The following is a 15884-nucleotide window of genomic DNA, read 5'->3' as shown; positions in this document are numbered from 1 at the left end:
TTCTCCTGTGATGATATTTTACACGTACGTAGGAAAATCCTTCTTTTATTTTTTTTTGTTTGTCGATATAGAAAATCCTTAAATACAAACATACTCCAACACCGTTTTGATTTCACTCGAACTACTTTTCTTGAGCAAATATATCTAAGGGTGGGTTTAGACTAGTTCTATATTCATGTGAAGAAATATGATGAGATTTTTAGAAATCGCATCAACCGTTTACACTAGCGTGAACTTCTATAATGAATATATTCATATTTTCGGTGAATTTATTCACCTGAAGTAGAACTGCATCCAACTTTAGTGATTTTTCACCAGTGAGAAATTCACAAGCGTTTACATATGCTGAATTTATTCAAGTTATATATACCTCGAATAAGTATATCATATTTATTCTCACCCGTTTACACCTATTTTCACGTGAATAAATCCATCTATAGCTATAGATCTCCCTAATGTAAACCCGCCATAAATCAGTTTGAATGTGAGAGACAGCGACGCGAAGCGTGTTTTCCAAATGACTGTCAGTGATTTTGTTCCTTGACTTTGATTTCACTTCTTTCATTACTGAAACAATTGCTCACAAATATTTGTGGATTCAAACAAAGAAGTCATAAACTGAGCATGTTTTATTAGTTCTGGAAATCGAGCTCCTGGAACAAATCTGGAGTAGAAATCCAAGACATCATGGTTTTCAAATTTGTCACGCAGCCCTAAATCACGTTGCGTTTCCATGAGTTCCATCTGGATTTTCATGGAATCAGTACGTTCGTAATTCTTCGGATCGTTTGACATTTACTCGCAACCGAACAACTGAAGACGTATAAACCCGGTTTTACTGCCGTTACTTGCTCGAATTCATGCGAGCGTGAGCAGAACAGAACCAAAATCGTGAAAAAGTCCTTTTAGTACCAACGAGTAAAATTGTCAGAAGGTTAAATTAGCACGAAAAAACAGAAAATGATCAGCTTGGATACACACGATTAACAAGAATTACTCACAAAGTTTTTTTTTTCAATTGTATGTATTCTTAATTTCGCTCATATGATTTTGTTTTCAAATCAGGTGGCGGGCCGCATGAACAACGTTGGAGGGCCGCAGGTTGGCCACCACTGAATTAGAGTGTTAATTTAAGTTATGAACAGCTGATTGTTCGTGATTAAGTACAAGATCTGTTCATTTGAAAAAATGCCGCAATATACCAAATGAAATTCTGTTTTCATTCAAATGCGTATTTCTTCATCCAAAGAATGTCATGGTATGTGTATAATTCGGACTATTAGGACGAATTAGAGGCAGCGATAACGGGCAATCGTTCTGAATTAATGGGAAATTTATGCCTTAACATGTTTGCCGTGCAATTATATTCAAGTCTGTAATAGATGGCAGAGACTATAATGCTGAACGCAACCAAATATTTATGCATTTCCAACCTCAAACCCTTTCTCATTCTTATTTTCCTAACAGAATGGCACACTATGACTCACAACTGTTAATTGATTGATAAATATTTCGAAATTGTTCAGTCATAGTGAACCAAGTCTTAAAAAATGCTTCATTTGGTTCAGTCAGAGCGGACTATGTACATATAGGCAGCCAAATAAGTGCCTTTTTTGGCATGATACTTGATGTTTTTTTACAATTATCATACGTCAAAGTATTGAGAGTAGCTAACATTTGTGAGAACAATGTTGATAAAAACAAATAAATTCTTTGAAAATTTCAGAGCACAAATCATAAAAATGTCACATGGTCCGGTCTGACTTAACACCAATCATATAGTGTAATGTAATTAAATGTGTATATCTATCTATCTATATATATAAAAAAGATATATGTCTGTCTGTCTGATTCTTATGGACTCTAAAACTATTGAACCGTTCGACATGAAAATTGCTATGTAGGGGTTTTTGGGGTCGAGGAAGGTTCTTATGATAGTTCGAGACCCCTCCCCCTCTCTAAGGGTGGCGTCATACAAATAAAACACAAATTTGTACATTACTCGAAATTTAATCAAGAAAATGAAACCAAATTAGGCATATGGAGGTTTTAGGGTGAAATAAATGATTCTATGGTGGTTGGATACTCCTCCCCCTTTTTAGGGGTATACAAATAATACAAATGAAATGTAAATTTCTGCATTACTCGACTATTAATCAAGCAAATGAAACAAAATTTGGCATTAGGGTGCAATAAATGTTTTTACGGTGGTTAGACACTCCACCCCCTCTCTCTAAGGGGGGAACTGCCATACAAATGAAATAAAGCCAAATTTGGGAAGTGAGGGTTTTTGGTTACGAGAAATGTTTCTATGATGGTATGACACCCCTTCCTCCTCTAGAAAAGGAAACTTTTTCAAGATTTTTTCTTGAAAATTTCCAATTTTTTTTTGTACAGCTATAGAAAAAAACAGTAACAGGTAAAAATGAATTTATGGTGACCCTTGGATGCTAAAGTACAGTTTTCAGCTTGTTTTTGTAGTCAAATACGATATGTTTCAATTCATAGAGCAACGAGGGCTCTCAAACAATAGCCATCTGCCCAAAATCTCTTGTTGTAGATGTAGGTATCTATTAAGAGTCACGTGACCGGCAGCAAATATAAAGTGACGGAAAATAAATAGCATTATTTTGTTTCTGCGTAATCATCAGAATTCGACAAAGAAAAGTGTGACATTGTTTAGCAACATGAGTCAAGCCGTGATCTCCAGGATTTGCAAGGATTACAAATGCAGTGTTGGTATTAACAACTCCAAGTGTAACCGTAATGAACTACGTCGGCTAACAGAAATATAGAAAATACGTTTACTGGGATATATCCATCCGTTGGATGCTACAATGCGAATTTGTGAATCTTGTTTGGCAGTGATTTGGCACAATAGGTGTGTTCCAAAGAAAAAACAACGTATAGATGAGGATAACACTAACCAAAATAATGAAGATTCACAAGCTCTTTCAAATGGTCTGTGTATTTACACGGTTACATATCGATGGTTGAGGATTTTGAAGACTTTGCTTGTACAATACTACTTCTGAAATATAACCTTGAATGATAAGTAAGTTATATTGAGTTGTACGGCTACTTTTAGAAAGTAAAATCAATATAGGATGGGTGCGGTAGTATTGGCAAGTGCATCAGCATTAGCACCATTCTCATAAATACAATGGTATCAGTTTTGGCACAAATCTTGAAGAAGTTTTTTGTTTGTTTTGTTAGTTTTGTTTGGGCAAATATTTATCTACCATTTCATCAAAATCTGAGATGACCATTTAAAGAAAATCGACTTTTAGTTTTTGGAATCGTTTTTTTCAGTGTAGAATTTCATGAATCACATTTTTGTAGGACTTACCATTTCCAAGTAAAAATTCTTTATAAAAAATGATCAATAAAATTTAGCCCTTTAATTTTCGGAAAACTAAGTACAGTAAAACCTGTTTTTGTGCGATTTTATGTTCTTGTTTGTTTTTTTTTTGTGCGGCGTCCATTTAGTTTATTTCGATGGTTTATATGCATTTCAGTCCTAAAAAAGCATATTTGCGTCCCAATTATCCACTTTTGAAATCATTCCCCCCTCCCATCAAATGCTCTAAGTTTTTCTAAGTTTTTGCATGACATGTATTCTAACAGCAACACGTTTCGACATGCAACTAAAAGCACAGCCACGCGCAACCGAAAAGGCAAAGTGTCCCATCGCAAAGCAGGGAAGCAAAAGGAAATTGAACGGTGAATGGCGTGGAATCGAGTTATTTTCTTGGGGGAAACTTTTTTTATTCGGTCCCTGTCTACCGCACAAAAAATTTTTTTTTCAAAATGTGTACCGAACACGATTTTTTAAAGCTGCTGGTGAAGTTTTGCACGATTTTTTTATGCGACATTTTTTGCGGTCCCTATCACCCGCACAAAAAAAGATTTGCCTGTATGTCAAGTTGCTTAATTAGGTAAGGTCTTCACACTCAGAAAGATTCATAGTTCTGAGAGGGTCATGCCAACATCTGGTCGAGTTGGCACGAAATCCGTCCATAGTGAAGTTTTTCACTAAACAATACCCTCAATCACTAACGTTGATTCAAAATATTAAAAGATTTTCTTGAACTGTTTCATAATACACTTATCATGGTCGCGGGTGTCACCCCTCGTCAGAAAAATTTCCGGTTTTTTAAGGTGCGATGTAGCATCATTGTAAATAAATAGGAAAAGATACATGAAAACTGAACCTAGAATAACGTGAAATGTGTAAATATCCCCAGACATTAGTGGCCAGTGGGTACGTTATTAATACTATAACGGGTGAACTTTGCTTTTATTTAGAATTATGTTCGACAAGCGCCCTTAAAATCTAATCAATCATTAAATGTCATCCCTTTGCTTCGCAAATCCGTTTTAGCTTCTTTTATCTGTTCTAATAGTTCTTTAGCAGCCTCTTCGCAGTTGTTAAAGGTGAAGGTTCTGTACAGCACAACCGTGGCAGAATATATCTAAAATATAAAAAATAAATCATTAACACACATTCTGCACAAACTAAACATTTATTTACTTACCCCAAATAACACGATCAGTACCAAAGGGGACAACTTGATTTCGAACATGTATTGATCTAGAACTTCGTGTTGCACCTGACGCGCGATAATTGCGAAATATACACCGAAGAAGGCAAAAGCCGCCATCAACCACTCCATTAGTTTAGTCATTTTGTTTTAAAAATGAAGCTTAATCCTATCTGATCGGTAACGAAATCTTCTCAAACCGGCTTCCGATGAAACACGAATCCTGTTTGTTTGTGGTGTGCTGGAAATAAACAACTTTTGTTTTTTCATTGCGACGTGTTGCTGTCATAAAGCAAATGCATCTGGTATACTATTTCCAGTGTTCGACGCTAGAGAGAAAACGAGAAGGTACGTGTCTGCACTAAGCATGTACTGTACCGAGGTGGATCAATATTAAAGCAAAAATGTTTGATGGTTTTATGACTAGTTACGTTTGCATTAAAAAAAAGACTAATTTCGGATGGCAATGAAAAAAACTACAAAAAATAATTCAATGGAACAAATTGTCCTTGAATTCTACGTTTATTAGGCCTTCTACAAAAAATCCCCAACCTATCGGGCGGGCCTTACGGTAGTTGACTGGAACCTTAGCCATGGCCGATGAAAAGATGAATGTCGGCTTGTTCTTCAGTACTTTCGTGGCTTCGATGATCAACTGCTTCTGTTTTGACCACAAATTATTGAAGTAGATCCGCCCACATTCCATTACGTTCTTTGTTTTTAAGAGGCCTTAAACTTTACAGTTCATTCACCTCTAAGGAGAATTGGCAGTCTTTGGAACAACGTTTATCTCTAGCCGGTTCATCCCCGTCAGTGATCTTTTGGCATAATCAGGCTTGACAAGACATCTTTTCACACGAATATAGCGGGCTCTGATTTGACAAAAGAACATGTTTCATTCATACGTATCTCGTTTCACTGTTTTACTTCCTTTCGAATGAACTATCGCTCTTTCATTCATGCCGCTCGTCATACTGTTCTTTCAGATATTTTTTTCCCTATCAATTGAAGTAGTCACCGATATTCAATTGACACCCGACGATATTTTAGAAAGAAACAGCAGGATAGAGAGAAACAACATGTTTGACACGAGTGATTTTTTTTTGTTTCTTTTATTCCTCCGCTTCTCGCATTACTTTGGGAGTATGACATTAACACATAAATAATGGGACATTTAAATTCGATTTCGAGTTTTTTCGATTGAGTTTAAATTTTTCCCTCACTGACTTTGCTGCAGTATGTGTGTTGTGAGTTAACCCGTCTTATGCCAAGCGTTCGAAAAATCGAACAGCAACTTCGATAATTTTCCATAGCTTTGGAAAGCAAGGTTTTGGTATCAAATGATAGCTTAGTCTATTAGCTGCCACCTACTGTCAATTTCATTCAGATTCGTATCACTTTATTGGACATAAAAATCGGTTTAAAGCAACTATGTGCGGAAAGTTTTTAACCTCACATAACCTAACAAAAAATTATAGGAGGTTGTGTCCAAGATACGACTGCATTGTTGACGTAGAACTACGCTGTTATTTTATATAAGTCGCTTGTTTATACCTTCAGATATTATTCTATAATGCTGTGAAATTTTAGAAACAACTGCTTAGTAGAATAATCTCTGAAATGATTTTTTCATTGTAGAATCAATCGACGATAATTGATTGATGATTCATTCTTGCCCTCGCAAAACAATCGTATGTCGCAATTTATTTCATGTCAATGCATTGAAAATTTACCTCGAAGGCTATTCCGGTGGCCTTTTTCGAAATTGACATAGACTCGGCTACAGTCGATTATATACATGTTGCACCAGCACCATTATTACATATCTCATAACTACATCAATAACACTTGCAAGTATCAAATATCATGCTACATGATATTTAGTATTGCCTCAAAGGAATCGCACCTCTAGATACCGTTCGTACAAACTAAGCGTAAACCAAGCACCAAACAAGCGTTCATCATAGCATGCATACAGAGCCATACATTGGTGGCTTGAAACTTCTAGCAATATAAACATTTCTCATCATTTTGCGCTATTCTCAAAAGAAACGCTTCTGTTAATATTACTGGCCTCGAAAACACTTGCATTACTTTCTCATGCTCGAGAGAAGCGCAGCTGTCACCCTTAGTGGAGGAAGTTTTGCTACTGGAAGGCAAAACCTAATCACATACAAAATTCCAGAACATTTACTTTCTTAATGACTAAACAAGAGAAATAAACTCTTTTTGTTAATAACAACCTCGAAAACAGTAGCAATGCTTCATTATGATCAATATTAGCGCAAATGCAGTCCTATTTGAAGGCAGTTTTGCGACTGGCACGTGAACCCAAATAACTTATAACATTCCAGTAAGACATTTAAGATGCTTGGTATTCCCAAATAATTTTTTGGTGCACAACCTTAACGTCTGCTTCGCCATAACGTCAGTTTAATGCATTGATGCATTCTCAAACGCACCAACGAAGCCCTTATGAAGACGGAAAATAAACAATGTTAACTGCTTGGAAAAAGACTGAATTATGCCACAAAGCTTGTACTCTGCTGTAACACCCATCGATGCGAATTCGCTGATGAGCTTGTCAAGAGCGACCGCCTTCACCACCAGCGGGGGGAGCTTGATTTTGGTTGCTGCCTGGGCGTTTACATTTTCGACCGACGCGCCGACTTCGCTGTTGTTCGGTGCGGTGTCACATTCGCGAAGGCTCGGTTCAGTGCGAGCGCTTTTCACTGCACCAACACCGCGAGCATCATTAGATGACGCTTACCTCGAAATTTTATTGCCCCTGGCAATGCGTTCGTTTTTTGCAGGGCTCGAGCCTGCCTTCCTCTTCTTCTTGCTCATCGCACACTACGCGAAGCGTCCAATTTATGACGCGGAAAAAACACACGATACGAATAACGCGAAAAACGAACAGAAAAATCAAACGACGATTTCCAAGTTGGATTACCACTGGTGGGGTTCAATCTTAGATCGAAGCGCAGCGAAAACAAAGTGAACTGGATTACTCAACAGTCCGATGCCGAATGAAAGTTTGCCTCAGCGAGATCCACTGTTTATACTCTAGGCAAGTATTCCCCTTCATTCTACGTCAAAAACAAAACCTAACAAAATTTAAAAATATGTTAACTTTTCTACAATATTATTACGATAGAAGATCACGCATTGTGATGTAGGAAAAAAACATTGGATTGAACGAACCTCCTACAGGAACAAAAATGTAGGTTTTAGCCAATGTTTTTGTTTGACGCTTTTTCGATTGATTGTCATTTTCCGGAAAATGGAAGGACGGAAAAAAATAACTCTTGAAGATAGGGGTTTCTGTAACACCGAGAATCAAAATTACACCAATGGCTGTGGTTGAAAAAAATATTTTTTACAGCCGTTTTAGCAGGTCGTTAATAGGATGATCCGGATTTTTGGCGTTACGTAATTTGTGTACGACACCAAACATACATATGCATGTGGGATCATACGCGGTTGGCGTAGTGGAAGATTAGAATTATGGATGGGGAAAATCCCTCGCTGGCAAATAGGTAGGCAGATAACCGATGTGGTTTCGGGTATCTGAGTAGGAAAGAAAAATCTTTTCTCTCCTTTTTAATTTTAAGCTAGAGTAAGAATTCGTGTGTATACATAGTCCGGATTCTTATTCAATAAATCAGTTCAACTCAGCTAGTTACCGAATAAAGTCAAAGTTCATTTTCGTACACACAACCAAGAGTATTTATGTTCCGCATCGAATCCATCCGATTCCAGCTGAGTCATCCGCAAGGCAACACCAGAACTCCTAACAGGTAAGGAGTTCGAAAACGCTGGTAAGATTAACAGAGCAAATCCCAATCCGAAAAGCAGACCACTTACAGGGTCTATCAGATTAAACGCTCACGCAACAAATTTGAAAAACTTCTACAAAAGTGAACCGATTTTAATTTTTAAAAAACTAAAATAAATCTTATTTTAGGACATTTTCGATGTGACCACCCCTTTTTTCGATAACGCGTCGTAAACGGTGAACAAAATGCACAACTGCACAACTCTAACATTACGACTTCGATGCTGTTGAAAATCCGAGTTATTTCTTCTTTAAGTTCCTCCAAATTTTGTGACTTATTAACATAGCAACGGTCCTTCACGTATCTCCAGAGGAAGTAATCGACGACAAGAAATGTTGAAATTCTTCGGTTGCTCGCATAATACGATTCCACTAAAAATACACGTTATTGTAAATTGTACATCTTGACACCAAAAACCATCCGATCAGACTGAACGAGTAGCCGAATATTATCGTCCCGAAGTGGGAAATGCGAATCGAATCGAATAAAAATAAATGCATGTCAGCACATGTAGTTCTCGCTTAATTTACAACATGTCCAAGTTTGGTTTCAAACTCTTAATGAGGTTATGTTCACATAATTTTAAAATTTATGCTCCAAATTGTGAGCTTGAGCTTGAGCTTTGGTAAACTGTACACTTCGTAGTTGTTCTCCGTGATTGACCTAAAACAGCGAAATTGCACAAAGAACACACTGAATGACGCTTGGGAGTAGCAAATCATTCTCATTGTGCAAGTTTCGGTGATTCGAGCTTTAAATAGTCAATAACGACGCAGGCCACCTCCTTACAGTCACCAGGGGAAGGGAAGGAAGTATGATATTCGCCACCCGAAGGCCAGATGGATCGCTTCGATAGTGTGGTTCCCTAGCCTTTATCATGGAAGGGATAGTTGTAAGTGGGGAAAGGTAAGAATCAGGATTCGCTGAGATAAGTGGACCTGCTTTATACTTTATTATTAATCGCGCGTATTTTCGTCGAACTTCAATCAAGACGATAGAGAGTTATTTTTCGGAAATGTTCATTATAATTTACTTCTTCCCGAGAACAGCATTCCAAAAGCACAAAGCCTAAATGAGAACACACTTCACCCAATCCGGCTATACAATCGCAATGTGCACTGTTTCTGTGAAACTTTTTGAATAATCAATCTGCTTCAATTGATATGGATCATAGCCATAACAGTAATTTCTATTTTTCTCCGTGTATATGGCTTTGGCGCTAAAAGTAAATATTTTTATGTAAAGAAACATATAATCGCATGTTATTAATATAGAGTAGCGCGTAATTTTTATAACTATTTCGCTAAAATAATTATTTAGACAAAACTCAATCTCGTCGATCCATATAAATCCTATGCAGCGATCACATTTTCCTGCCCAACAGATTACTAATACATATGTACGCTTCAAGCGCCCTATTCCACGACCGTACACGACATGAACGGCCACATTCTCACACACAGCCGCAGCTTAATATTGACTGACACTTTTTCTCCCTCTTACAACACTCCACTATCGAAGTGCATTTCGAAAAGCTCTCGGATTGGTTATCGACCAAATTTAGGAGATGCAAATATAAAATAAAAGGTAAAAGGTTAGCGTTCGCTGCAACGTGACGTTCCAATGTATGTCCATTTCAATGTTCGGCCACATTATTGCATACTCTCGCACTCAGAGGTGCTGTTCTCTGCACACACTTATGCGCTTCACCGCTCTTTAACTTCACGCACACATTAGGCCTGATCACGTCACTTCACTGAGAAACCGAGATGATTTGTATACAAAGTTATATGCACTGTATTTCATTTTCACCGTGAAATGATGTTCGTGATCAGGCTCATTGCTACACTATACACTCGCGGCTATCAAAAAAAAAATTCTTTTCTTCAAATTAATCGTTTTGTCATACTGCCAGCACTGCACCATTGCATCGAATTTGAACTGAGAGGGTTGCGTTTCTCCTGCTGTCCCTTTCCAATCAACACTCCGCGAGAGAGGGAGAGTATACAGAATAACAAAAAAAAACGCATTAACACACCAAAACCGGGCGGATAATATAAAATGACGGTTCCTTCGTTAGCTCAAAATATAATGGTTTCACACGCGAACCGATTCACAATCCGAACTCTTAAAATTTATGCTCCAAATTGTTTGGACAAATTTGAGGGTGGTAAAAAAATGTGTCACAAGAAAAAAATCATAATTAATGTTTATTATTATCCTTAAAAACTATTTTGACTCGTATTCACCTTATTCATACCACTTACGACCTAATCATCCCAATCACACACATGTACTGACTTAGCTCCACTATCGTTTACACGAGCGTGATCCATTCAACAGCTCCGGAATCTGTATCGCCTGTATGCGGAAGTTCGTTTCGTTCATATTCAACGATCCAGTCATAATCTTCTGGAATCGACAGGTTAGCACCCACAGTTCCTCCACTCCCTTTCTATTGCGAATAACCTTCACTCCGCTCGGAAACTGCAGCGTTTCAAAGTTCTGTGAGACTATTTTGATGTTTTGCGGATTGTAGTTCGTGGTCGAATCCCAGCACGCTATCGCCATCTGGTTGAGTAAACCGAAGAACAAATTTCCATTGCTATCCATCGCTTCGGGAGCGCTTTGCGAGGTTCGCCTTCCAATCACCCGGAACTCGCGTGGCACCGCACCAACATCCTCTTCCCACATGGTGTCGTTGTGTAGTACGGAAGTACGGACGGCATTTTCCGCAGCCGAAGCGAGCGCGTGGAAGAACAGAAGCCGATCGTTCAGAATCGCTGGCCGCGACGGCTGGGAAACCCCGTACGCGGAGTTGAACACAAAGTCCGGAGAATTGTGGTCGCTGCGAGTCTTTGGGCTGAGCGCCATACTAAGCATTCCGTCCATCAGATCGAAACTCTCGTCAGCGATCGTGAACGTGCCGTAGTCCGGGTTTGGGTGCATCAGTTTGTTTGTGACACGCCACGATTTGCCGCGCGCCATATCGTACACAATCAACCCGGCTCCGGTCACGTCCGCCACGTAGGCCATCGTGTTCGAGCAGGAACCTCGCGGTGGGGGGTCACGTACGTCTACAAGCTGAAGAATAGATATTCAGTTACAAATTCAATTCTGATTGTCAACAGATCAGCTGAGTTACTTACTATACTGACGAGGAGTGAAATATCACACATTAACTGACTGGCCGGTATTTGATATTGATGGATGATCGTGTCGGTCCGCAGGTCAAACGCGACGATCTTTGGCAAACAGATTCTACGATCTCCGATCTTGCCGGTGTCTACGATCCAAAGCCGATTGCACTCATCGATCTGAAAATTAGAATGATGAATATTTCATGATGAATTTAAAAACATGCAAACGCTCACCATTGTTCTGAACACTGATACAATCCCGTTACAGCGGCTATCCTCCGGATTGGACTGAATAGCAGCGTTAGGGTAGGGTTCCACAAGTGGTCCTGAAGGTCCAACCTGTGAAGATATCACCCCCAGGGTAGCCGGTATACCTTCGATAAATCGTGGCACCGAGACGAATACTCGCGAGCGAAGAGGATCTGGGGAAAATCGCACGCCACTATTACATCCGATTGTATGATTTACCTATTTCCGGGGCCACTTACTGCTGTTATAGTCGACGTCCATGTCCAGGGGAATGCAATTCTCCGGAACGAATCGTCCGGAAGCGAGCGCATCTTCACGATCTTTCGGCGTGGGAAAAACAAAGTCCAGTGACTTCCACTGCGTCACCCATTTCAGCTGTTTGCCGACGGTTTGTTGGGCATGGACCCAATGGGTGGCTAAACAGATTAGAATGCACGTCCGTAATATCATTTTATCCTGGATCTGGAAGGTAGAGAATAGGTTCGATTATTATTTACCGCTACAAAAGTATAACACTCGCTTCCAAGGATAATATTGTTGGAAGGAGTGTTGGAGTAAAAACAAAGAATATTCGATCAATTATCGCTCAGATGTGCTATTAAGTTTAAAAGTAGCGGCTGAAATCACCGGATATTTGCCGTTCAGTGTATGTTTGTATATATGAGTGTTTCCAGTAGAATTTAGCAATGTGAGGTCAAGCGTTATCATACTGTGAAATAATTCATCCGTGCCTCTGGTCGTGTTATGGCCGTTTTTCGCGCGATAAGGTTGCGCGAAAGGTAACCCATCTTGAACCAACTATTCACAGCAAACTTATTCACATGGTCATAGGTTGACCAAACATACCGTTTTTAACGGGACAGTACCGTTTTTTCGACTCTTTTCGATTGTTCCGTCTTTTTATCAACTATTACCATATTTTGAGTATAAAGAAAAAATATTTATTTCTTTGTCATTATTTTCAATGAAACAGTGCTACAAAAATTAATTTTTTTTTTCTGTCATGAGTTCTATCTATGATTTTTTATGTGCTGCGGCACAAAACTGGACGTACTTGAGTTCGAACCCTTTTTGTCCTAATGAAAAGAGATACATCATTTTGAATTTTCAAAAACCATTTTTTCTAGAAGCAAGATATAAAAAAAAATGAAACGGGTACCAGCCATACGTTTTACCAATGCATTGCTTCAATAAGATACGAAATCAGTCAAGAATTGCACCTAAAACAGTTCGAAGTCATCTCAGCGTGATATTCCTAATTCTTTTCAGATATTTTCTAAAAAAGATGTTAAGTAAAGCCGGCGATGACTACATTGTATATGTAGGGTAAAATAAATAGTAGTGCGGGGCAAAGGTGCGCACGGGGCAAAAGAGCGCATTGGCCTTTTTAAACCAAACGAGCATAAAAATTCGGCAACAGTGTAGGGGAAATGAGGTTCAAATGAACAGGGTTGGTAAAATGAACCAATGCTCAAACTTCGATAGTTTAACTATAAACAGATTGATATTTCTTCATTATCCTATTCTTAGAACATTTGAAACTGTTCGTCATAACAGGGTGTATGCATGAAACTGTCAAATGCAAAAAATAATAAATAAAACAGAAATTTCTCTCACGGTAGCGATTTTGATGTAATTTTGTGCGCATCGCATTTAAGGAATTTCCCGTGAAATATAAATTTTACGACCTGATATCTTCGACACATCATCAGTTTTGACAACTATTCACATATTCAATGAGAGGTAAACAGATTTTTTGTTTGGTTTCAGTGATTAATTCGCATTCGAAATTATTTTGTTGTTTGGGACAAAATGAGCCGCCACGACTAACAATGTCATGTTTTCCAAAACTGATCTACCTCATCAAATGTTGCCACCTCGACCAAAAACAAATCTCAATATGTGAAGCGCCATGTGTTTCTTACTACTTTTTCACACGTATGAGTAAATTCTAATTACTACTCTAGGTGAATAAGCTCAGCTTGATTCATACATGTACCTACTATTTCAATAATGATTTTAAAAAAATTAGATAAGGAACGACGCATAAATCTATCCCATTTAGCATGATATGTGTAATTGTTCATTTTACCACCACCATGTGATCATTTTAACCGCACGATAAAAAATGCTCGCCTTTACATCTTATTTTCTTTTAATGAAAAATGTACTATTTTTATTTTTTATAATAAAAACCGTTTGATATCTTGAACAACAGTTAGTTAAGCTATAATATTCTTCGAAGAACGGAAATTGTAGCAGTATGTGAACGAAGTAAATGGGCATATTCCGTAGGGTGTTCATTTTAACCGCTTTTCCCCTATTCGTTTGACAACTTGTTACACCAGTAGCTCACACATAATAAGATACATTGCATGAAAGTGGCAAAAAGTTATGACGTAAGAAGTGTTTTGCGTTGTTCTGATCTATTTTTTCAATTTTGGGGATCACGATTTAGTTACCCAAAATAACTGGAAAGTTCGAAACTACATTGTCAAGGAAATCTTCATTCTATAGTAGATAATAGGACGTATTCGTGTATCTTGTTTCGCTCGCTCATATTGATTTTATATTGCTACCTATTTACCGTTTTGTCTAAAATTCCGAACACTTAAGCATTAAACAATGTCTCATTATTGAAAATGGTACTTTTTCGCAAAACTAATGTGATTTTTGTACACAATAGAGCCTTATCTTTCATTTTTCCACAATAAAATCGATTTACAACTACATATTCATGATGAAAATGCCATATAAGTGAAACACAATTTTCTGAATAATCCGAGAATTAATCAAGCGAATGAAGGGTTTTTGGGTACGAGAAATGTTTCTAGGAGTCCCATAAAAATATTATACATATTTCAACAAATCATGACATTCGAAATTTTTCGGAAAACTCTGAAGGAAAATGGGAAAATTCGGAAAATGAAATCATCATATGTTCTACATCGTGACAAGAGTTGTTAGTTCATTTCAAAGTGGAAATGGATTTTAAGGTGAAAAAACGCATTCCTATATAGAACTATATAACTATATAACTAAAAACGGATGGCAAAAGTGATGGTAAGCGCAAAACTCGAGGAAGGAATCGTGCGATTTGGTATGCCGTATTTTTATTAAATTTCCTGGATAAAATATGTATTCCATGTAACGGAGAAACATGTTGTCTGCAAGTGATTGAAAATAATTGTTTGTGAAATTGTGTCTGAAAATAATTTGATATTATAATTACGAGTTTTGATAAAAGTACTAAGAAATCAATGTTAAAAGGAAGTTGCAATGGATCAATTAAAAGATCAATCAATGAACAGTTCTGCGAAGGTATTGATAACGAAAAGTCTATTTGGGGCGGGACGATGTCTGCCGGGTCAGCTAGTACTATATATACTATACAGATGCTATACTAGAGGTATGAAAAGTTTAAAGCCTCTTAAAAACGAAGAACGAAACAAAACGAAATGTTATACCAGTATATGAGAGTATCACATTTTCTGTTATTTTCAGACTCATTTAATGTAATAAATCGGGATCCCATAACATGTGCTAAAAATAAATTTTTGGTGTAGGCATAATTCTTAACATATTTTGGATCTATTTATAGCAATGCATAGGTAAAACCTGTGTCTTTATGGTACCCTATGTAGTTAATTTGATTGGAGAATAGGAACAATGGCTACCAAAAATCAGATTTTTCAGAAATTCTAAATAGCGTTTCTCTCTCTTTCACCCATTAACGACCAAGCTGTAAAAATTATTTTTTTGACGAAAGCCATTGGTGTAATTTCAGTTATTGACGCTAAAGGAACTCCAATGTTCAAGCATTATTTTTTTCCCATCTTCCATTTTCCGGGAAATGACTGTTCGGAAAGACGAACATTGGCCGAAACCCGCACTTTTTTTACAAGTATAAATATACTGCGAACTAAAAGTCACTTCAATTAGCAAATATACGGTTTTCATGAATGCATTAGTTTTTGATTCCGGGAAGAACAAGAACAGGGGAATGGAGGTCTCTAAGTATATACCCAAATTAATCCACCTAAGGTGAGATGTGGTTTTTCTTATTTCATGTAATTTTAACTTATTACTGGCACGGTTTTTCTTTCAAACGA

The 15884-nt window shown here is 37.7% G+C and overlaps 2 protein-coding genes across 5 annotated transcripts in view; both read right to left on the bottom strand.

Moving 5' to 3' along the window:
- Positions 1 to 4288: 4288 nt before the first annotated feature.
- LOC129762061 (dolichol-phosphate mannosyltransferase subunit 3) lies at positions 4289 to 4831 on the bottom strand. Its single transcript, XM_055760045.1, has 2 exons — positions 4539 to 4831; positions 4289 to 4475 (listed from the first exon to the last, which is right to left on the bottom strand). Exons 1-2 carry the CDS (start codon positions 4686 to 4688, stop codon positions 4341 to 4343), a joined length of 285 nt encoding a protein of 94 aa, XP_055616020.1. The 5' UTR covers positions 4689 to 4831; the 3' UTR covers positions 4289 to 4340.
- A 5735-nt stretch (positions 4832 to 10566) lies between these two features.
- Positions 10567 to 15884, bottom strand: part of LOC129775272 (protein yellow-like) — a 42984-nt gene continuing 37666 nt past the window's right edge. For all 4 annotated transcript variants that reach the window (XM_055779797.1, XM_055779816.1, XM_055779807.1 and 1 more), the window contains 4 exons: positions 12012 to 12234; positions 11758 to 11945; positions 11533 to 11700; positions 10567 to 11467 (listed from right to left, as the gene is read on the bottom strand). In XM_055779797.1, coding sequence (XP_055635772.1) covers positions 10694 to 11467; positions 11533 to 11700; positions 11758 to 11945; positions 12012 to 12222 — 1341 coding nt within the window. In that variant the 5' untranslated portion in view covers positions 12223 to 12234 and the 3' untranslated portion in view covers positions 10567 to 10693. The remainder of the gene's footprint in view (positions 11468 to 11532; positions 11701 to 11757; positions 11946 to 12011; positions 12235 to 15884) is intronic.

This window comes from Toxorhynchites rutilus, chromosome 1 (assembly GCF_029784135.1).
Source record: "Toxorhynchites rutilus septentrionalis strain SRP chromosome 1, ASM2978413v1, whole genome shotgun sequence".
NCBI lineage: Eukaryota > Metazoa > Arthropoda > Insecta > Diptera > Culicidae > Toxorhynchites > Toxorhynchites rutilus.
The sequence above is the reverse complement of the archived record's forward strand: the minus strand, read 5'-3'. Positions and strand labels throughout refer to the sequence as shown.

Coding starts and splice junctions, on each gene's coding strand:
- LOC129762061 (XM_055760045.1), bottom strand. CDS start 4,688: ATGACTAAACTAATGGAGTGGTTGATGGCGGCTTTTGCCTTCTTCGGT. Junction 4,476..4,538: donor TACTGATCGTGTTATTTGGG/GTAAGTAAATAA, acceptor TTTATATTTTAG/ATATATTCTGCCACGGTTGT.